This window comes from Rhea americana, unplaced genomic scaffold, assembly GCF_003343005.1.
Source record: "Rhea americana isolate MKP2758 unplaced genomic scaffold, rheAme1 scaffold_94, whole genome shotgun sequence".
Taxonomy (NCBI): domain Eukaryota; kingdom Metazoa; phylum Chordata; class Aves; order Rheiformes; family Rheidae; genus Rhea; species Rhea americana.
Window position 1 is genome coordinate 3,515,585 of NW_028187133.1, and position 22,521 is coordinate 3,538,105.

General features: G+C 38.4%; 1 protein-coding gene across 8 annotated transcripts in view; it reads left to right on the plus strand.

The window, feature by feature from the left end:
* CILK1 (ciliogenesis associated kinase 1) overlaps positions 1-21,915 on the plus strand; it is a 22,829-nt gene extending 914 nt beyond the window's left edge. The window contains exons 2-15 of one of the 8 annotated variants that reach the window (XM_085324882.1): positions 591-783; positions 3,511-3,690; positions 5,645-5,699; positions 6,660-6,781; positions 8,796-8,875; positions 9,778-9,910; positions 10,377-10,548; positions 11,107-11,274; positions 12,775-13,080; positions 14,135-14,325; positions 14,908-15,059; positions 16,502-16,630; positions 17,697-17,810; positions 18,293-21,915. In XM_085324882.1, coding sequence (XP_085181008.1) covers positions 3,590-3,690; positions 5,645-5,699; positions 6,660-6,781; positions 8,796-8,875; positions 9,778-9,910; positions 10,377-10,548; positions 11,107-11,274; positions 12,775-13,080; positions 14,135-14,325; positions 14,908-15,059; positions 16,502-16,630; positions 17,697-17,810; positions 18,293-18,447 — 1,878 coding nt within the window. In that variant the 5' untranslated portion in view covers positions 591-783; positions 3,511-3,589 and the 3' untranslated portion in view covers positions 18,448-21,915. The other 7 variants (XM_085324877.1, XM_085324881.1, XM_085324880.1 and 4 more) reach the window with 7 other exon arrangements.
* The last annotated feature ends 606 nt before the right edge of the window (positions 21,916-22,521 follow it).

The following is a 22,521-nucleotide window of genomic DNA, read 5'->3' on the forward strand; positions in this document are numbered from 1 at the left end:
CGTTAGAAGCGCCTCGCGCGCTTCCTACGCACCGTTTTTGTTAGAGGAGGAGAAAAAAACATCTAGCGTAAGTACAGCTCGGTGCTGTAAATGTCCGTCGTGTGCATGATTGCCAGGGCTGGATGAATTTAGACAGGAGGGTGTGTTTTCTTTTTTCCCCCTTTTTTATTTTTTAATTAAACCATACCGGCGGGATTACTCGCGTGTGTAAGCGCCGAGGCCGCGAGTCAGTCGCGGCGCTTTCCCTTCAGCGGCCAGCCTGTCGTGCCCGGGTGGTTTTTGTGTTGCTGAAAGGCACGGGGAAGCATCCCGGGGCGGTGAGTCACGTCTGGGCAGTTTCACAGCGCTCTGGATCCTTACTGCGGAGCGGTCCTCGCAGCTGGTCACGCGTACACTGTTCCACCTCTTAGGTGGAACCTCAGAATCCTTTACTGACAAACACAAACGATAACCAGACAGAAGTCACTTTAAAACTCTTTAAACTGCGCCTTTCTTTAGGCATGCTAATAACAACATCAACAGCTTACTGCCGGAACACTGCACAAACGTTAAAAGCTGCTTTGTGGGTGTTTACTGTTTGCGTTTCTCAGGTTTGTCAGTGAAAGGATCGGTTTCAGTTCTCGGCCTTGCAGCCCACCAGAGAGGTTACCCGTGTGCATGTAAAAGTTAAAACAGTAATTTTGAATGGCACTTACATTCAGAAGGTCTCCTTAACATAGCAAAGAATGGCTTGCTTCTAAAGGGACTTTGCTGGTTGACTTGTGTGGAATAAATTGTTTACAGGTAAGACAGGAGGGTTTGGGGAATAGTTTTACAATATTGTGAAAGTAAGGCTTTTTATTCTGTTTAGTGTTAATGCACTCTTTTCTTCCAGTCCAAGACAATTTTTCAGTTAGTATTTACAGCCTGGAAGCCAAAAAGTGAATCTTAACAATATGAAGCTGACCGTGAAGATGTGAAACTGCCTGTCATAGACCTATACACTCTTTTATTTGGCTTCAGGGGGACTCTGCTGATGTGAAACAGTCTGCAGGATTGGTTTATTTTGTTAGTTCAGGGTGAGATAACTGAAGATGATTAAGATAGAATGCAAGTGTTGCAAAGGCAACTAAATTTTAAGAACAGTTCCACTGCTAAGCACGGCTTTATGGTATGGATTTAGTTAACCGAAAAAATGTTACTTAGCTTTTGTCCTGTGGATTTTGGTACATGTGGGTTTGTACTTCTGTAGGAGTCCTGTTAACTTCTGTGCATCCTAGATTTTATTTTAACATATATTCCTCATTAAATCTTTTGTCATTATTTTAGATTATTTTTTTCCTCTGTATTTTTCCTGCCTGCCTTTTATCCCCTAGCAGTATTTGAATTTGTTTCAGTCACATTTGACAACTGAACTGGGATCTCAAAGATAATTTGCAAATTTTGTGAAAATTAGTGGTTAGGGAAAGGAGGGGGACTTCAATTAATATCCCTACTGAGGGATAGGCAGTTATATGTTCATACCTTTATCTGTTCTGGAGACATCAGCCAAATGATCTATCCATGATAGCTGTTGTGGCTATTACTAACAATGTTGTGCTAAAAGTACTATGCATATTTTTGTTTGCTGTGATTATCTAACATAAGGCAAAGATGCTATTTGTTTTCAGAGTCACAGTCCCTTGGGAAGGGTTATGTGAATAGTAAGCCAGCAGCAGCATAATGCTCTGTGAGTTGTGAGCCATCGTATCTGCTGGGATTACAGTGTCAGAACGCTTTTCGTTAGCAGAGTATTTTCTGAAAAGCRTGTAAGCCCCATCTGTTTCAATTCAAAGTTACTGTATAAAATAATCTATTTGGATATTTATTAATATTACCTTTTGATTAATGTTTTATCATTATTTGAAATTTGCAGTAAGGATCTGATTTAAGGTCTGGAAGCCCAGGCTTCTGAGTTACTATCCACTCATTGTGCAAAGGCTGACAAGAACTCAGTAAGCATTTTAGCTTGGATATGATCTTTGCCTAAACATAGCTTTATGCTGTGCCAGTGCGCAACTGGAAGACTAGCCAAAAAGAAACAAGTAATGAAAAGCCTTATAAAGTGCCATTCATATGGATAGGCTTGGTGTTCCTTGGCAAGTGATGCAGAAGGTGGGGTTAGGACTCTGAGCTACTCAGCTATTGTTCTTTGTGGGATGTGGAGAGAAATTGATAGTGCTAGAGGATGTTTCCCAGTGTTTAAATGTGAGAGACTTGTTGTTTCTTTTTCGTACATGATGTATAAAATTGCCAGATGGTGTTTTGACATCATACTTCTGATTTTTGTTTGTTTTTTTCTGTTCCCATATCAGTATTGGTGGGACTAATAGACTTAGAAAACTGAAAGATGAATCTTGGTAGCATCTCTCACTCCTAGTACCTTCAGTTAATGGTATAGTACGTTTCATAGTGATGTTTCCATCAGCAGAATTGTGGCTCTGTGTTGATGTCAATTATAAAGTTCAAGTAACGTCCTATTACTTTCAAAATTGTAATTTTGCCAAATAAGGCAAGATAAAGGCAGGGGTTTAAGGCTGCTGTAGAAGAATGTTGAAGTGTAGCTGAAGCACGGATTACAAAAGGCTAGTGACCTTTTAGTCACTAGCCGTGAATATTGTGCTCCTTGCAGTATTGGAAAAGAAAGAAAGCAAGAACCAAACCTAGACTACAGGGGAATTCTGCTTTATTCAAAATGTGTGATTAGCTTACACAGCATAGATCACGTTTGTTCCTTGTAACAGAACTGATGTAAAGCATAGGAAATACTAGCAACAAAGCAAGAAAGTTCTTATTATGTCTAGCATTCTGTTGTTCATGCAATCAGGACAAAGGGTCTGATAGATAATGTGATATATCTATTATTTGTAAAGAGAGCTTCAGGACTACTCTCCTGCAATAAATTTTACCTTATCTGACACAAATATAATATTCTTATATATACTATAAAGATTTTGCTTAAGGGAAGACATATAGCTATGTCTCTGGACAGGCTCTCTAGAGTCAGGAAAATTGGTTTATTTTACCTTGATTTACTTTGATTACAGTGTGATCTGTGAGGTGGTGACTTACAAATTTGATAATTTGGCTAGAGTAAATGCTGTTATCTTACTACCATGCTTCATTTTTCTGATAACAGACTCATTTTTTCTAACCTTTGAGATTTCATCTTCTGCTTCCGGTAACAGTTAAGAGTTGCCTATATGCTTCCTATAAAGTGCCTCTGGTGTAAGAGGGAAAGTGGGGAACATGCCCAGTTACATCCAAACACAAGCTGTCCCTTTCTGATAGGAAGTCAAGACAAGTGTTTGTGTGTAGCTTAAAAGAACTGTCTCTTGGAGGAGAATAGAGACTGCAAACAAGCAATCTCAAAAGGATACAGAAATCAAATGGATTATGTTCTGTGCTTTCAGACCAAAGGCTAAGTCTTGAAAACATGATTCCCGCAACTATTCACAATGTCCTGAGTGCTCTGTATTTATGCTGCCACAGAAAGAACTGGTTACACTCGGAGGAGAAACACAAGAAACACTAAGGACTGAAATGCGCTTGCAGCTAAAGTTTCCTCATCATGAATAGGTACACAACTATCAGACAGCTTGGTGATGGGACCTACGGCTCTGTCCTTCTAGGGAGAAGCATTGAATCCGGGGAGCTAATAGCCATTAAAAAGTAAGTATCTTCATTTACTGAACAGGATATAGTCCAGACTTTTCCATTCTTCCATCTGCATTTCTTGGTTATGCTGCTTGGCATACTTCAGATTCTATGCAGCATACACATTTGGGGTTGAGCTTTATGTGCTACCACAGTAGGAGTTTCTTCCATCCTCCAAAGTCATACAGGGAATAAAGAGGGTAAGATACATAGACTTAGCATAATAGCGTTCAGATAATAATGCCGTCAAACATGCGTTATCTATATTACATACTGTATTTTGCAGTGATGTTTTGGAATTTACAGCCCCTTCCCTGCTACTTAAATGGAACATAGATTTCATGGTCTAATGTCCTGTCTGATAACAGTACTGCAGCAATAATTAACACACTGGATCTCATTGTCTATTATCTATGTCTTCATATTCTAACACATACGCTCTCTTAAGGTCAAATTTTTCTTTAATTTCCTTGAGAAATCCATTTAATTTTCTCATTCCTTCTCTGCTGCTTCAGCAATGACCTCAGTTTATAAATGGCAAATTTGTCCTTATGGTAAGAAACACACACAAAGTATTGCAGGCACTTTCCTGAAATACCGGCTATGACCCAGGGGCATGCTTGTTGAAAGAATGTTCAGTACAATGTTGTTTTGTATGAGCAGTCAATAGCAGGCTTCAGCGACTTTATAAATTCTCTATGCTGAGGATATTTTTCTTGTTCCAAACCTTACCAGAGGCACTTGATTTTTGTTTTGCATTATGGTAGAAACTCAAACTTTCAGAACAAACCAGTGCAGTTGAAGAAGATGCTTGTTTAGTTTACATTTCAATTCCAGTCCATTGTTAAGAACAAATGTGGCATGGTGGCTGGAAGCACAAGACAATAATTGCAGAGAACTCAACTCAAAAACATACAAAACACTACATGAAATAAGAAACGGTGTCAATCTTAAGCTACTCAGAGCAGATTTCAAATTGGAAAATTCATTCAATAAAAAGTAACACTGATTTCTTACTAAAATTAGACAAAGAATCAAAGAATCAAATCTTCAGGAGTTGTGCAACTCCAACTGAAATCCGGACTCTGAGCAGTCAGGTATTTTTGTAAGTTTAACCAAAGCTCTTTTGCTGTGTGTGTGTGTAGATACAGGACAGTTTTGTCTGTCCTAAAGCATAGAACCATCTATGAAAACTGAGGCATGTGAGCTGTCAAAATACATTGAGTTTGAACAAATATGACCGCACTTTATGCACAAATAATGTGTTCACAGTTACATTCTGAAGTGGGGGGGAGCAGGATGGACAAAATACAGAGATACCTTGTCCATGAAACTGTTTGTTCCTGTTAGAGCAGTGTTTCTTAATGCCTTGAAAGGAGGGGCAGAATTTGAAACGCAGTTGGCATAATAGTTATAACTAGCAAGACAGAGAGAGAAATGTAGGGAGGAGCACTGAAAACTGAAGAAATGCAACTGTCCAGGAGAAAGCTATGGAACTTACAAAGAATTCAAGATACAGGGGAGAGGAGCAGGAGGAATATGATGAAATTGAGACCAAGTCAAGTGATTTAATTTGACTTCAGTCTTCTGTAGATTTGTTTCAAAACTTAATTTGATTTGCTCATAACTGTTTACTTAATTTGATTTGTTCATAACTGTTTTCACACTTTTTATGATTCCAGCCCACCAGTCCGTGTACTGGAATGAAAAATAGCATGTCCTGACTGGTTAAAAGTTCTGATGTTTTTGCAAAATGTGCAAAATACACAATCTTGTATAATAATAATGCCTCTTAATTCTACTCAGGTGTACCTTGTCTAGAGATATAAAGGTTTTGTGACAAGGGAAGTACTATGACTTCTTATATTTAGATGGTGAAACTGGATCACCGAGCTGTAAGGAGATTTGTGCATCTCAGACTGTAGCTGGTGTTAACCATATATTACTGTTTTTCTCTCTATTGTTATAGAATGAAGAGAAAGTTTTACTCCTGGGAGGAATGCATGAACCTTCGAGAGGTTAAGGTACTTGGTTTCATTCAATGGTTGACTTAAAAATTAATTTAGAAAAGCCCTCTCTGCATTTCTACCGCTTGTATCAAGAAGTACACCAAGAATGAGCTGCGGAATATGTCACTAATAGTTCTGTTTCCTGGCTTTGCACTTCAGTATTTGAACTAGATGCTATTCTCTAGTTGTATTAAAAACAAAACAAAAGAACCCGAAACTTGATTGTAGAGAGCTGCTTCATTCTTGCAGTAGAGGATCGTAAAGTATCTCCTGGCAGGCTACAAAATATAATATTTTTCCTATCACAAAGCCTAGTGTCGCTTTAGTGTGTGCTTGTCAGGGCATGAGAGCACATATCCTTTGCTCAGCAATAACCCCTGCATATGCAGTTGTTTTTGTTTCTGGATAATTGGTTTGGGGAGACATTTAGCTTGAAGTTCTGCCACCATGAAAGCTTTAGGTATGTGCTTTAAGGATCTCTCCTGATTTCAAATCGTTGCTATTGCTGTTGTAAACAAATGCAGAAAGCAGAGGCCACTTTCTTCCAGCACCGTGTATTTTTACTCTACTGCTACAGCAAGAATGAATGAAGAGCATGCTGAAAGTCTGTAAAGAGGGGGGGATGAAGACCTGGGGGAGAATTTCCAGGGGTCCTGGGTCCAACCTGACTATCACCAGTGCGAGTACAAGAAGAATGTGAAGTCTGCCAGTGGGAAGTTACATACAGAGAAAATGCAATTGTTCTCATTCCTACTATGGTGCCAGATAGTTGGCCTTTGAAAGACTGTCAGTGCATTTTACATATATACTATATATATATATAACTGATAGTATTTGAAAATCTGTTCTTGTTCTCAGAGCTGATTATTTCAAAAATTAAATAATTGTTGGGGATAAGTCATCTGCATCAGTGAAATATTTTTGTTTCTTATAGTAAGACTCTTGTAAAATCCCTTTTGTATTCTCTACTTGTAGTCTTTGAAGAAATTAAACCATGCCAATGTAGTAAAGCTGAAAGAAGTAATCAGGGAAAATGATCATCTCTATTTTGTGTTTGAATATATGAAGGAAAACCTTTATCAGTTAATGAAAGAAAGGTATGTAAGAGCATCACCCTTTCCTTTAATAAATCAATACTTGTGTAATGTGCTCATGCTCTTTATTTTTAGTATACCTGTTATTTCTCAAAGGACTTTGAGTCACCAGTTTAGGCTAAGATTGCTATAGCTTAAAGCTGTGAGCTACAGTAAGAGGTGTGGCCATCTCCTTTGAGTTAATCTTCCCCACTTGTATGCTAAAACCGCGCGGGAAAAGTTTCTAATATCTCTTCCCAGATTAGTCTGACAGGTTGGCAGGGTATTCTTTTGAGAGTTAGGTGTTGGGGGCTTTAACATCTCTCAGGCTGTGGTGGCATTGAACTAGGACTTTTTTATTTCTAAGTAAGTGCTCAAACCACCAGCACTTTTTCTACTAGAGGCAGGTATCACTACCTATTCCTGTATCATTGCCTTTTTTTAAAAAAGAAAAAAGTTGAAATACTATTTGTGAGGAGCGTAATTCTGGATTGTTTCTAACTTTTCTTTTTTTTTTTTTCTTTTGTCTTACAATTTGAACTGTTAACATTCTCAATAAAATCTAGGTCTGCTTTGAAGACCTGCTTTCTACCTGCTTTGAAGTGTTCTCTGAAGAAGGCTTTTAATTTCTCTGGACTGTAGAATCCTAGGAGAGGAGAATAATCTTACTTTGTTTAGCTAAGATTTATTACAGTATTTCAGTGTCAGTACTTTGTAAAATACATTTTTAGACATACAAATACCTATTATACATAACCAAATATAGAACAACTTTCACTAAACTCTGCACATATAATTAACAATCGTCATTTAAATCTATGAAATGGATGAACTTGAAAATTATTCCAGTTTATAAATACAAGCCAGTGTCTTTAGGATTTATCACAAAATTTCTTAGAAATGCTTGATGTACTCTACTTCCTTATGAAAATTAGAAAAGCAGATGCTTGTGAAAATATGCTATGTATCATAGGTGTTACCATTTAGATAGGCTCAAATTAATTAGACATTCTGTAAGTTAAACCTTTTGAAAAGGAGACTTACTTAAGTCAGTTAAAATTGCCTGCCTTGTTGGAAGGGACTGATAGGAAACTTGGTTCTTTTATTGCTGCAGCTTAAAAAACAAGCGAGTACAAAAATCTGCCTCTAGTCTCTGATCTCACTTGTAAAATATGTGATGATCGTGTTTTTTAGAGCAATCAAGTTCAGGAAATTGAAGAAGGCTCAGGCCTCCTTCTTCATTCACTATTAGACTCTTTCTGATTAAAAATGTCTCTGATCTCCCCAAAATCCTCTCTACTATGTTCTGGAATGTGCAGAGGCATCTGGTACAGGATTGTTTAACCCAGAAAAAGGGGCTGTCATAAAACCTCCTGCTGTCATGATCTTGTCCAAGTGTTGTAAGAGCAGCAGCCTCTGGTCACTGAAGGCAAGGGAGATTCATAGATTCATAGAATCAGTAAGGTTGGAAGAGACCTCTAGAGATCATCTAGACCAACCTCCCTGCTCAGCAAGGTCACCTAGAGCATGTTAGACAGGGTTGCATCCAGATGGGCCTTGAGAAATTGTTTTTCCAGGAAACAATCTTTCCAGGAAAGAGCTGTTAGATAATACCGTAGGGAAGTCAAATATGTAGTCTGTAAGTGCCTCTAGAAGAAAGTAAGAAGTGCACAGAAGAAACTGCAAGAAAAATACTTAATTAACATGAACCCTTGCTGTCTGAGGAACATGCGTGATGCCCTTCTCATTTTAAAGTTTGTACAGTTTCACCAGTTTTCTTGATTGTTGTTGTGTGGGTTTTTTCTTTGTTTTTTGTTTGTTTGTTTTCTTAACTCATTGTCCCCCCATAGTCTAACATAGTATAATATGGCAGTTCTACAAAATACGTTTTGCTGGAGAAATAACATGTATCAGAGCACACAAAAAATGTGTGTCACTGTTTTATTATTATTAGCTTTAACCTTTGGTTCGTGAGCTTGCATAAGCTGATGCATTAACTTAATCATTAGCATTCATTTCCTCTTCTTTGTTCTTGCAGAAACAAACTGTTTCCAGAATCTACAGTTAGAAACATTATGTATCAGATTCTGCAAGGACTTGCGTTTATCCATAAGCATGGTAGGCTGTTTTAACTGTAAGCATTTGCAATTCAAACAAGGTAGCATCTGTATAAATTTTGAAATGAATGCATTAACAAGTACTTCAGTACCTTTATTAAAGGGAGGGATCAAAAGAATGGTACTACGGTAGAGCTTCAGATTGCAGAAGATACTGAGCAAGTCATTAGAGAGCAAGTGTCTGTATATTTTTTAGCTGCCTGATATTTTAGTTTGGATGCTTGCTTAGTTCCTATTCTACTTTCTACTGATTACTACTTTCTAAAAACAGCTGCTGACCACTTTCTAAAACTTATCTGATGTTAATAGGCACATTTCTTGATAGACTTAGAGGTCCCCAGAGATCAGAATAATTTAAAAAAATTATTCTCTTTCTCCTCAAGGTACACACAGATACATGTATAAAATGCACATCCTTTTTAAGATGCACTTAAAATAGTATGTCTGAGTGACAAAGTTTCATTGCATTCCAGCTAATTTAAAAAAAAGCTTTAAAGTGCAAAAAAAAACCCAAATTCATTTATTTTTATTTCTATTTTGTTTTAAAAAAAACTTTGAAGTAAATTTTTTTGATTCGTTGCATGGTTTCCAACACAATTATAATAGAATTAGTATTAAAATGGTGTAGATTTAACTTTCCTTTAAGGCGGTATCACTTGAAAGAAAGCTACCTGACTAAATGCTCTAGATTGTTGTAAAATGGTCAACTTGTATATACTATTCTTCAGTCCGACAAAACAATTATTATACTGTCTAGCTCTGATTATGTAAGACTTTGAACTTCGGTGTTATACTATTCAAATGTTAGCAGTAAGAACTAAAGCAAAAGAATCCAGGTGGAAAACTAAAGCTACTGCTACATATGATGTTGCAGTGCACATCTATATTTCATTTGAATTTTAGGGTTCTTTCATAGAGACTTGAAACCTGAAAACCTCCTTTGCATGGGACCAGAACTCGTGAAAATAGCAGACTTTGGCTTAGCCAGAGAAATCCGATCTAGACCTCCTTACACTGATTATGTATCCACAAGATGGTAAGTAAGTGTGGTATTCACCTACGTTGTATGAAATTGCATGTCTTGTAATCAAGCCTTTAAAGAAGTGATGTTTTAAATGTAATACCACTTTTGACACCTTCTTTTTATGAAACTTATTTAACCTTAGCTAATTTGAAAAGTTTCAGTTAGTGCAAGACAGATTACAAATGGCAGCAGCATTGGAACAAAGAGGGGCACTGAGAAGGCAGGTGGCAAGGGCTGAGAAGGCTGCATGTCAGCTCTCTCATAAGGGAGCTTACAAGAGCTTACATAGGTTTTAATTCTTACTTTTTAAAAATCTAACGTTGCGTAGAAGATCAGAGCATCTTAAGGGATGTTTGTCCTTTGCAACAAATGAAGGTCCAAATAGTTTCATTTATGAAGAGGACTCTGAACTGTGATTGTTGGGATTTGTTTCTAGGGTTTTTTTTTGTTGTTGTTACTTTTGTTTTTTCTTTTACAGGTACAGGGCTCCTGAAGTCCTTCTAAGATCCACCAGCTATAGCTCCCCAATAGATATCTGGGCGGTTGGTTGTATAATGGCAGAAGTTTATACACTGAGGCCACTCTTCCCAGGCGCCAGTGAAATTGATACTATATTCAAGATTTGCCAAGTTTTGGGAACACCAAAGAAGGTAGCTACAGTGCCCTTTCCACACTACAGTCGCACAGAGCTGTTCTGCAGTACAGCATGGAACATTTATTATCAATTTTCACACTTACTGTTATTGTATGGCACTGATCTCAGGTCTGAAAAAATATATTAAAAATATTTTTCAGTGAAATAAACATTACATAGTTATGCTTTAAAAAATGGAGGTTAGAGGAGGAGAGGAGAAATACACCCCCAAACAGTAAAAAAAAAAAAAAAAAAAAAAAAAAAAAGTCATTAGTGGGATTTGTTTTGAAAGTGAAATTTCACTTTTTCTCTTGGACACTGATGTTTGTTTTAATTTAAGTGGCTAGGAATCAGAAGTGTGACAAGACTTCTATCTGCTGATCTCATTTGTGTCTTTGATTTGGTAGATGTAAAGCAAGACTGTTACCTCTTCTAGAGATTCGAGGTCTGGTGAAGTCTTTAAAATAGTCTGAGATAGCTGAATGAAATCTACTATTCGATAGGAAAACATATGTTAGTGTACTTAGCTATGATGTTTTACATTTGAGCGTTGTGATCAATAATCTTCTTCCAGAATGACTGGCCTGAAGGCTACCAACTTGCATCCTCCATGAATTTTCGCTGGCCTCAATGTGTACCTAACAACCTAAAAACCCTCATACCTAATGCCAGCAGTGAAGCAGTGCAGCTCATGAGAGACATGCTGCAATGGGACCCCAAAAAGCGGCCAACAGCTAGTCAGGTTTGAAGATTTTTTTTGTTTCTTTGTTTCTGCATATGACTCTTCCTTTCACCACAAGTCAGTTCTCTGTAGGCTGTCATTTCATGGTTGCTCAGGGACCCAGCTCTTAGGAGAAGGTCCCGATTTAGGAAATAAGCAGAAGCAGGAGAACAATGTTTTGGAGTAATTACAGAGGAATAATCAATCCATTGCCTGCAACATCAGTTGGGTGGGGTGTGTCCTCAGTGATCAAATGATCAAAGGCATGACTGCAATGTGTGTATAAGTACATCTGAATTACAAGTAACCTAGTCCTTGTGAATAACAACAGAGTAAAGGTGTAAAGCATGGAGAATAGCCCCTGTTGAAGCTGTGATGTCGTTCTTTCATTGCAATTGATTTGTATGTTGCCTGGATAAAGCTAGCTTATGCAGAGCAATTTGCAGGGCTGTCTCAACTTAATTGCACTGTAAATGTATCCCAGCATCCCATACATAAGCATATCCTGGGTCATCAGTGTTGCTGGTATAATATTCTGGTTGATGTTGGTGGCAGTAGCTATTGATTTGGGGCATCAGTACTATAGAGATAGTACCCAACTAATGGAATAAATAGGGCACTTTTTGCAAACAGCTGTGACTTTGGGTTCAAATGTGACTTGACTTGGGTACTTCTGACTTCTGATAGTACCAGTCTTGACTTCGTTTGAACCTCTAGGGTTGTATCAGACCTTTAGAACAAATTGTAATAAAAAGCTTTAAAGCTAATTAAAGCAGGTAAAAGATAAAATAGAGGAAGAACCTTCAGAGATGAGAAAGAGCAAAACTGGTGAATTTAACTTAGTATTCAGAGCCATTAGTAAGCAGTTCTTAATATATGTTTTGCAGTAAGTTCCACGGAAATGAATCTGAGTTTTTAGAAATTTTTTAGAGTGAAAGCTGTTTGGGAAGACAGAATGAGTACACCTGAAAGAGTAAGTTGGGCAAAGACAAGTTGGCTTTGCTTAATTACTTGTGAAGCAGGACAAAGATATTTTTACCAACTTGTCTTCCAAAAAAGAGAGAGACCAATTTTCATAACAAGTATGTTTACTTCACTTCATATTGTCTTGGGGCTGGAGAATGGGAGAGATAAGATCTCTGGGGTCATTCCAGTCTTAATTTCTGATGCTGTGATGACAGGTGTGCATGTGTTCATATACCACTTACCCCCCACTCACTCATCTTACTATAGTGAAATGTGTCTTTAGTTGGTGCATACCTATAGTTAAGTTTCTTCAATTCTAGGAAACATTTTCCTTTTCTGTAAGTCAGCAGGGGATCTAATAATTTGGTATCTATTGGGAATTTTATATCATTACAACACTATTGAGTAATTCTGAAGTGGATTAAGCTCACTAGAATCTGATGTTATCTCTGCTTCCTGTCATTGAAAAAGAAAAGTTACACTGTACTGTTCCTTACGGTAAGGTAGAAAATTTGGTTTCCTAAGTTGAATCGTGATGTCCTCATTATGTTTTAGGCACTTCGATACCCGTACTTCCAAGTTGGACATTCCCTGGGCATTCAGGAACTGGGGAAACAGAAGGAACTCCATGATAAATCGGCTCTGCATCATGTTAAACCTGTCCCTCCAGCACAACCCCCTCCAAAACCCCACACACGTGTTTCTTCAAGGCCATATCAGCAAAGCCAGCCTTCTCAGCATTTGATGTATCCATATAAGATGGACACCTCTGGAGCTGATCACAGTAGCCATTTACGAGAGGACAAGTCGAACCAGGTGCTGCTGCCTGCAATTCACAGTAAGGTCCCTCAACAGGTAAAGGTCAGTTTAACATAAGATATATTTCTGAAGCTGTTGCCTCATCTATCACTAATTGCATTCTTTTTTTTCCTGTTCTCTTGCATAAATCCTTGTGCTTTACTAAATAGACAGGAAATGTGAATAAAGAATAGCTAAAACTGAAAATTGTTCTGTTGAAATCTCAGTCTGATTGCCATAAAACAAGCAGATCTATTTCTTGTTTCAAAGCTATTTTATATGTCCTTTTATTATAAAGAAGATTTAAAGGAGGACACTGATTTTACTGAGTGGACAGAATGTTAATGAGACTGATTCAGTGAGAAAAGTATTAGGCTAAATAGTTTTGATATGTGAGTCCTTTTATTCCCTTAGTCCATTTAAAGCATCTAATTTAAATGATTAACTAAGAATAGTCTCACTGATCTTTTCTACAGGCAATGGAGAGCAATAGATTTTTTCCTTCAAAATAAGAACTTACTATTTCTGTTGACTATGCAAGGAGACTGAATTCCTAAGACATGCATAAAATACAATGTGAATGCTTCTGCTAAGAGACAGGTTTTAAATAGGGTGTGTGCTGGGCATATGCCAAATTACACAAAGTTAAAATGTACAGTGCACTTAAATGACTAAAGAGACCCAAATTTGCACCTGCTATGTACTGTAGTAAAAAAGCATTTTAAAAATGCCTAGGCTTAGGCTGGTGGAAAAATGAGCATGCATGCAGTTTTGCACTCGCAAGATGGGTCAAAAATAAAGATCAAATATGAGGTAACTTTTTTGGAAGCTGTATGGTGAAAGACAAATAGAATTGGAAATGAGACATAAACTTATTCTCCTGTTGGTGCAAGATGCTTCAATATAGGATAAAATGCAAAAGACAGTGGATAGTCTACAGGCTGCAGATTGTGTTCTTAGTATGTTAAATCAAAGGTTAGATTTCTATTGTTATAAGTCTATCATTCTCTGAGATATAAAAAAAAAAAAAAAAAAAAACAACTCTCCACTTCTATCATATATCCTTACATCTGTGGTGTAAGTGTGTGGGTTTGTTTCTTTTCAATCATTGTAACAGAAAATATCTGATGGTGCCGAGAACATAAATAGTGAACTTCAGCCAAAAACTAGGCGAAGATGGGGGCATTTTGCTAGAACAGCGAAGAGTTCTGAAGCCTGGGATGATTTAGAAGATCTTGATTTCAACTCTTCCCTCATGAGAGCTGACTTGAAAAACAAGAAGAGGCAGAGTGATGAAACTCTTTGTAGGTAAGTTTCATTGTAGCATGCTGTTTGTTTTCATTTCTTCAAACTTCACCTGCTTTTTCATTGTCTTTGCTCTTTATGATCTCTACTGGAAACACATATCCAGCCTAGTAAAGGACGCAGCTTCTCTCTTCTACTTTGTCTTGGTTTCTTGTTGCGTAATATTCTTTCATAGACTACGTGTCTTTCTATACAGTTTGATGTCCGTTTTCCCCTCTGAAAATCATGCTTAGCTTAAGTCTTCCCAAATTAATTTGTGAATATATATTTTCTACTTCATATATGAACTGTTTTAACACATTCCACACATTTAAGCTGTTTTCGATGAGACTAAATGCCCTTTCATTGGATCAGACACAGTAGATAAAAACTTACAAAGAGACTTTAACTAGAAACTCAAATCTGATTTTCAGGAGCACTTAAATGGCTTCAGTGCTGAAAATATTTCCTGTTGTCTGTGTGTTTATGCTATAGCAAACAATATGAGGAAATGATTCCTGGAGATGGGATGGAGGAGAGAAGGCCGACTTTGGATAAACATATGCTATAAGTGTTGGACTAAGCGTAGCACTTTTTGGGTTATAGATTTGAAAGCATTTTGGATCTGAAGCCTTCGGATGCTGTAGGTTCTGGCAGCAGTGCACCTTCGCATGCTACCTTTCCAAGCCAGGACACTCCCACATTGCGAGTTTCTGCAGCAAAGCAGCACTACCTGAGACATTCTAGGTATCTTCCTGGTTAGTAAAAAATGCGTATTCTTTTTCTTCCTATAATTCCAATAGCACAATGAAAATGCCATTAATACATTAAGCTTTTTCCTTTGAACTTGTAGAGGAGCAGTACTGCTTAAGGAAAATGGGGGAAGCAAGAGCTTTCCTGCTAGTGTAAATGACTGTAATACAAAGTACGCTTTAGCAAGTTGGAAACTGAGGTAAACCCTGTTTAAAAGAAAAAGATAAGATTGTTGGCATTTCTTCTACTAGATACTTTTTTTATTTTAAGTGTTTTAGAAAACATCCATTAATGAGCCAAATTATTCTCTGCTTCTCAAAGAAGGGTAAGACTAATCTTCTAGACTGGAGAAGGACAAAAATGCCCTCAGTTTACTTCATGAGTATATAATACTGTGAACAGCAAATGCTACATGATAGCCAGTAGGAATACACTTTGCTGTGGCTTGGAGTTAAACAGATTACAACTCCGTGTCTCTAGAGGAATCACATGCTTGTCCTCCTGGTAACCTCTGCTGTACTGGGATAGAATCTAGTACAGGATGTGGGGAGCATAGCTCTGTGTATGGAAGATGAGCTGTCTTAAAAATGTATCCTCTTTCATAATTTTTGTTTGTAAAGCCACTGGTAGCCATTCATTAACTTGCTGTGTAAATATTCTGAAATTTAGTTAATAGGAAGGGAATGTAATGATGGAGTGAGTCTTTTTTCCTGAAGTGCAAGTGGTGTGTTTAACATTTCAGACACTTTCAAAACTGGACTATTGAAGTAGAGTTTTGGTAGCTAATACTTGTGCCACTGAAGAAGGTTGTAAAATCCAGTGATCCCAGCTCTGCTTTTGCTTTGCCACAAACTTTGAACACATCCTTCCATGATAGATACTCTACTTAAATATAGTGTATATATATGTCAAATACAAATAGTATGTGACGCATGAACTCTTCTGCAAACTGCTTGCAAAATCTGCATGAAAAACTTTCCTTGGTTTCAGTAGAGGCACCAAAGAAGAATATGAAAACTATGAGAGTGAATTACCCTTATTTATTCTCAGAGTATTTTGTCACTGTTAAGTTAAAATTTGTGACACGATAGTTTAACAGGAAACATAATTTTCACTTACGTAGCAAGATTCACCACCTGTGACTTCAGAGTATCTGTGAATGTAAATGTGCTGGTGTAAGGATCCTGCTCTTTACATAAACAGCTGTTGAGGCCAGTGGAACCTTTATGCTAGTATACTTGAAGGAACAGGACCTATGGATGCTCACAGCAGAACGTATGAGAGGAATAGGCAGTAATGCAGAGTCAGCATGGTAGGGTGAAAAACTTTTAGTTAAGTTCACTGAACTGAACAACTTCGCTAAGATTGTGCATCACACTGACTGCATGCAAGCCTCTATAACAACAGATTTCAGATGATAAACTTGCTTTTTCATTTTTTCCTGTAGGAATAAGCACAAGGAATAGCATAGTGTCCACTTCAAGCAAAGAGTCTGTTCCATCTAATCCCTGGCCTGGTTCTGGTTTCCCTGGGAAAGCTTCAGGTTTGGGAGGAAGTATCAACAGGATGAATTCAGGTAAGAAGCTGTGCATAACACTGTGAGAATAGCTAGTAGGTGGTGTCTTTTTAATTCCAGACAGCTATATCTTGGGTCACCCATTTCTAACACATTTTCATCTCCAAACATAGTTGCTACTGTGTCTGTTCTTTCCATCAAAACCAGTAAAGATCAATGTTCCTTAGACTTGGAGATTAACTTAAACTGACATACAGTCATTTCCTCTAATCACTTCCAAAAAGTCTGAAGTAACACATACATAAAATAATGGACATCTTAACTCTGTTCAACTTGAAATACTTCCACTAGCCTTTAATTTGCTTTGTCAGTTTTTGCAAGTCATATTTTCAGGTTTCCAAATTCTTTTAACCCAGCTGCTGTGTAAATTATTGTCACAAAAGGGAGAAGCTGGTCTGGATTGAAAAAACTGAACTAGCTGTGTGCATAACTCTTGCTATTTGAAAGAAAAAATCTATCAGATGTCTTTTAATTAGTTACTGCTTAAAGTAGTGGTATAACTCTAGCCTTAAAAAATTCAGTCAGAAAGCAAAACTAATTTTTCTTTTTTATTTTTTTGGGGGGGCATTTGGTATTTCAGGTATTTAATCCCTATTATTTGATTTAAAGTAAATAGTAAATAGATTCTGGCTTCAGTAAGAGCTTTGTCAGAGCCCCAGACCTGCTGCATCCAGCTTAGGCACCAAGAGTGACTGCATTCACAGAACGTAGTTGGTGAAAGTTCCAAAAAATTCCAGCTGAATGCCAAGTCTTGGAAAAAGGTACTAGGTGTATTTCTAAGGTTAGAATGTCAAGGAGAAGCAGAAATTACACTTCTAGGGGTTCAATTTGTACCAATTTTCCTTTCATCTTTATAGTAGTCTGATGTTATCAGTCTCCTGAACACAGGCATAAAAGATCAACAGATTTCTAATGACTTCAGTGGAGTTCTTGTTTCTGGCTTGGTCTTGCATAGGACCCACCAATGCATGCATTTGTCAACCGCAGTCAGTAGACCTGTAACAAGCCTTGCTTGTATGAGAGATCCATTGTGTTGACTTCAAGTGTTCTTTGCCATTTCTTTCAGGGCCCATAGGATCAAGCAGTCTAACTAGTGGTTATATCCCTTCATTTCTGAAGAAGGAAGTAGGCTCTGCTGGGCAGAGGGTTCAGTTAGCGCCAATTGTGGATCCATCTTCTAGTAAGTGTCATACTATGATCTCTTACTCATTTCTCTAATTATGACGTATATGCAGCACTAAAGTACATACTTTTGTTTTATGTTTTCTGTAAATACTTCAGTGACTAGGGCTGCACATGATGACCTTTCAAAACTTTTATGAAGTCTCTTTAGTCTTACTTTGATTAATAAATTATATAGGTTTATACACAGCTCTTATCTGATGAGTATATTTCAATGGAACCTAGAGACTGGTGTGAGCTGGCATGGAATTCACAGCAGATACAGAAGGATGTATACTAATTTGTCTGTTGCCACTTAAATAGTGGATCCAACCTCTTAAAAACCTTCTGAGACTATTGTTTCACATCAGCAAATCCTATTTAAAAAGGAGGCTTCTTCCCTGAAGAAGTAAGGTTGTAGACCTTCATCTAGTTATTGTTTTTAATGTGGGTGTGTACTCACTGAAGCTTTGTACTCTGATACCTTCTCTTGTCTTGTAGATTATGCTGCTTTGAAGTCAGTAGGACCCCATCTTGGACAACCATCATTTAATTCACCTTCAAAAAGCACACAAAGGTTAATGCCTCTTCCACCACCAGCTCAGCAAATCCATGGGCGAATTGACTGGTCTTCAAAGTATGGTGCTCACCGGTGACATATGGAAATACTTTCTGAACCTGTGCATATTTCCCATGAAATGGTGACTAACATGAAACAATTTGATATCACTTTGTAAACCTGTAAATTTAAAAGAAACAGATCCTCTATGAGTGAGACACTTTGAAGTTTTTATTTTTATTTGTATTAATTTGAATTCAGTCTTGTACCTTTTTGTATAAAATTGTTATATAATTGGGTCCAATTATTTTCATAAATCTGATACATTTTGTATATATGGCTTCGGGGGAGGCATTTTTATATGATGAACTTTTATAATGAACTTTTAAAAATTTTAACTTTTCCTTTATTAGATTCAATTTTTTTATGAAAGTGGGTAGAAAAAGCAAAGCAGTGCRATATTGCAGTGAAAGAGCAGTGTTGAGGAAGGGGCATTCATCAGACATTTTCTGAAGGCTGTGCTGAATGTGGCATTACTGAAATTATTACTWCTTCATCTTGATGCCATGCTGCTGTTGTCATCTACTCATTTGCTTCATACTGACATCAAGGGAATGACTGAAAGTACTTTCCTTTCCTTTGAGGTCAGTGGGAGACTGATGAAAGTCCCAAGTCAATGGGAGACTCTTTCTGGTATTTATTTTTGCCTTTACGAGGCTCATGTTGGACTGCTCTCTAAGCTTTCCAGCCCCATTCTTGGTTCCCATTGAGGGTTAATGGAAATYTGGCCTGCACGCGAGCAGCAGAAACAGACTAGACTGTAGTATTGGCTGCATCCAGCCTGTGTTTTGCTTTTGCCAAACTGGGGGGACTCTTCTGTTTGACGGGTATTCAAGAGATCTGTTTTCTGACACAGCATTTATTTGTCCTGCTTCAGAGTTGCTTCTTGGCAKTGTTCACCATGAAATAGAATGGGGATCCACTTGTGTGAAATTTATTTTAAACTTCCTAATGAGAAGAAAAGCAGATTCTGCCTTTTTTTCTTCCCTTRGTGGGGAATATAGGATCTTAAGACATATTTAACACAGTATTGACTATGACAAAGCTGGTTGCCCAGACAGAGTAACAAAGTGTTAGTGATAGCCAGCAGCAGAGTTTAAGGAAACAGTATCTATGCAGCTGACTTGATTTTCAAAAGGTGCCCCCTCCCTACCCTCTGCTGCTGCAAATTAGTAAGCTTAAGCTTACTTCAGTTCTTTTTCACYTCAGTGCTTCGCTTGCAATAGGTGAATATGCCCATTTCCATAAATTAGGTCCCAGTTCTCCACTGGGRAAAAAAAAGCGAGTCCTTACCGCGCTCCTGCTAATAACCATTCTAAAATTGAATWCAGTTGATTTCACTGAAACTGATGCAGTTCTTTGAAAGGAGAAGTAAGTAACTGGCTTTAAAAGAGAAAAGGAATTAGAAGGTAATAGACCATRGGATATRGCCCTGCAGGCTGAGTTTCTTCTGCCCTGGAAAGGGTGCCAGAGTTCAGCCACTGGCAAAGAGTAAATTTAGATCACAGTCAGCATTTGGGTATTCTTGCACCTCCTCCCATAGCAAGTTAAGCCTGTGGATAAAACTGACTCAGTGCTGTGGAGGAGCATCTTCTCTTACAGCTGTGTTTTGAAACAGCACAGCATAACTGTAGTGTGTAAATAACCCTTCCTGCAGAAGTTTTCAGAAGTGCTTTTTGGAAACCTCGTCCGAGTTCCTTTTTATAAAACGAATCGGACAAATCTTAGATCTGTGAGATGGGGCAGATAGAATTCTCTGTGCCTGGCTGCTCTGCAGGGGCTAGGTGGCAAGTCTGTTGGTGAGATCCTCCTGGTGGGATCTGTCTGCACGTGCAAGTGGCAGCCTCTTGCTTGCATGGCCACCACAGCAAGGTAGCGATCCCCTGTACATAGCAGAAAAAGAGCGGAAGGGTCTATGYGGTGAGAGGAACATGTGTATAGGATTTGTACGTGCCAAGGGTATGTCGTGTGTCCACCTTCCCAACTTACTGAATTGTAACAAATACTAATTCCAAACTACACGTAACTGCCTCCAAAGCAGTGTTGCCGCTGTGTAGCAATAAACTAAAGCAGCAATTTTGAACTCTAAAGCACACACTAGCAGTGTATTTAGGCAAGCAGAGAGGGAAATCTCTATCTTTGTGTTAGAACCAGATGGATACTTATTTCCACCAGGAGAAAAAGTGTCTAGATTTATGTCTAGATTATTTCCTCATTGGAGAKCTTGGTCCCRAGCAGAAAAAATCCTGATGCTGTCATTGCTTAATTTACCTACTGTAGGAATTATCTGCTTAGGTCAGTCTGTTTCATGCACTTAACTCCTACTAATGGAAGCAGGAGACAAGTCATAAGGCTGTTGCTGTGGCCTGGATTCATCCTAGCAGGCGCAAGCCTCTTYGTTGTGAGCTGTCCGTCTGGGCAGAAGCGAATGAGTGAGAATCACCCCRTGAGAGATTCAGCTCACCTGAGAGCAGCCCTCTGGAGGTGCCTGGGCAATTCTGCTAATTTTTTCTTATTTCTGCTAAGTCCATGAAATAGTTSCTATCATTAAAGTAATGGAGGATGAATCTGGGCTTGACCTGAACTTTCTGAACCTTAATCAGCCCTGTAGTGATTTCCTTGCATACAGCATTCAGGTTTTGGATTAGTTCAGTGAGGGGATTAAAAAAAAATAGTAGTAGAAAGTTGTTCARTATATCTTCTCCTTTCCCAAATTAAAACCTTGACTTTGGAAAGAAGYTAATAACCTTGTCATTCAAAATCACATGTTCTAGTTTTAACTTTGATTTGATGTGAGAGAAAAACTGCAGAGTAGGAAGTGTGATGACAACACTCTTAGTGCTCTTTCTGCTCAAGCAAATTCCTGATGAAATGGAAGAAAGTCCTGTTTGAATGAGGACTAGCTTGACTACGTATTTTAATGATGTGCTTTGTCAGTGTGCAATATAGCTGGAAAAGGCATCAGACTTCTGTACTGAAATCTGGACAAAAGCAGCGTATCTGAGAATTTCTCATATGCAACGTACTACTTTGTCTTAAGATTCAGCAGCRTCTTTATGCAAAATATTTTTAAAAGCCTGTTGTTTACATTTTCTCAGGCTATGCGTAGCATTTAATGACTGTTGGAAATGAAGGAGCCTGGTAGTGGACTCATGCCCCTCTATAATCCAGGTTTTCTTAAGTCTTGTGTAAGTAAGTGCCATGATGTTAGCCAAMAAAAGAACCCCGGAAAACCCATTTCCATGGTATTTCGTTCTCATCTAGTCTAGCCTGGTAAGGTTGTTGATGTGAAGAGGATGACCYGTGAAGTGGGGAGGAAAATGTTTTTTGAAAGGACATCTCTGAGCTTATGTGGAAAGAGAAGATGAAATTGTCATGGCGAAAAAGATCGTAAAGAAATAACGGTTCTTGTTTATTCAGTGTTCTYGTTCAGAAATGTTATAAATGTTTATTTCAGTACTTCTGTCAAGTCTCTTGCCCAAAATAAAAGTTASTCTTGAAGAAATACTGACTAGAGTGTTGAACTTCCATTCACGTTTTGAAAATGGCACTGTAGTTTGGCTCTTTAAAACATCAGTCAATAAATAAAACCCCCAAACCCGATGCCTTCTCAGATGTGTAGTACCTGTTTGTAAAGCTGTGCTCTCAAGACTTGCCCTTTTGCAAGGTCACAGAATCGGTAAGGTTGGACGAGTCCTCTGGAGATCATCCAGTCCAACCTCCCTGCTCAGCAGGGGCACCTACAGCGTGTGAGACAGGGTTGCCTCCAGGCGGGCCTTGAAGATCTCCAGAGAAGGAGACTGCACAACCTCCCTGGGCAACCTGTGCCAGGGCTCTGTCACTCTCACAGGGAAGAAATTCCCCCTCACAGTCAGGCGGAACTTCCTGTGCTTCAATTTCTGCCCATTGCCTCCTGTCCTGTCACACGGGACAACTGAAAAGAGTTTGTCCCCGTCCCCTTGACACCCTCCCTTCAGGTACTTGTACACATTGATAAGATCCCCCCTCAGTCTTCTCTTCCCCAGGCTGAAGAGGCCCAGCTCTCGCAGCCGTTCCTCACAGGGCAGGTGCTCCAGCCCTCTGATCATCTTTGGAGCCCTGCGCTGGACTC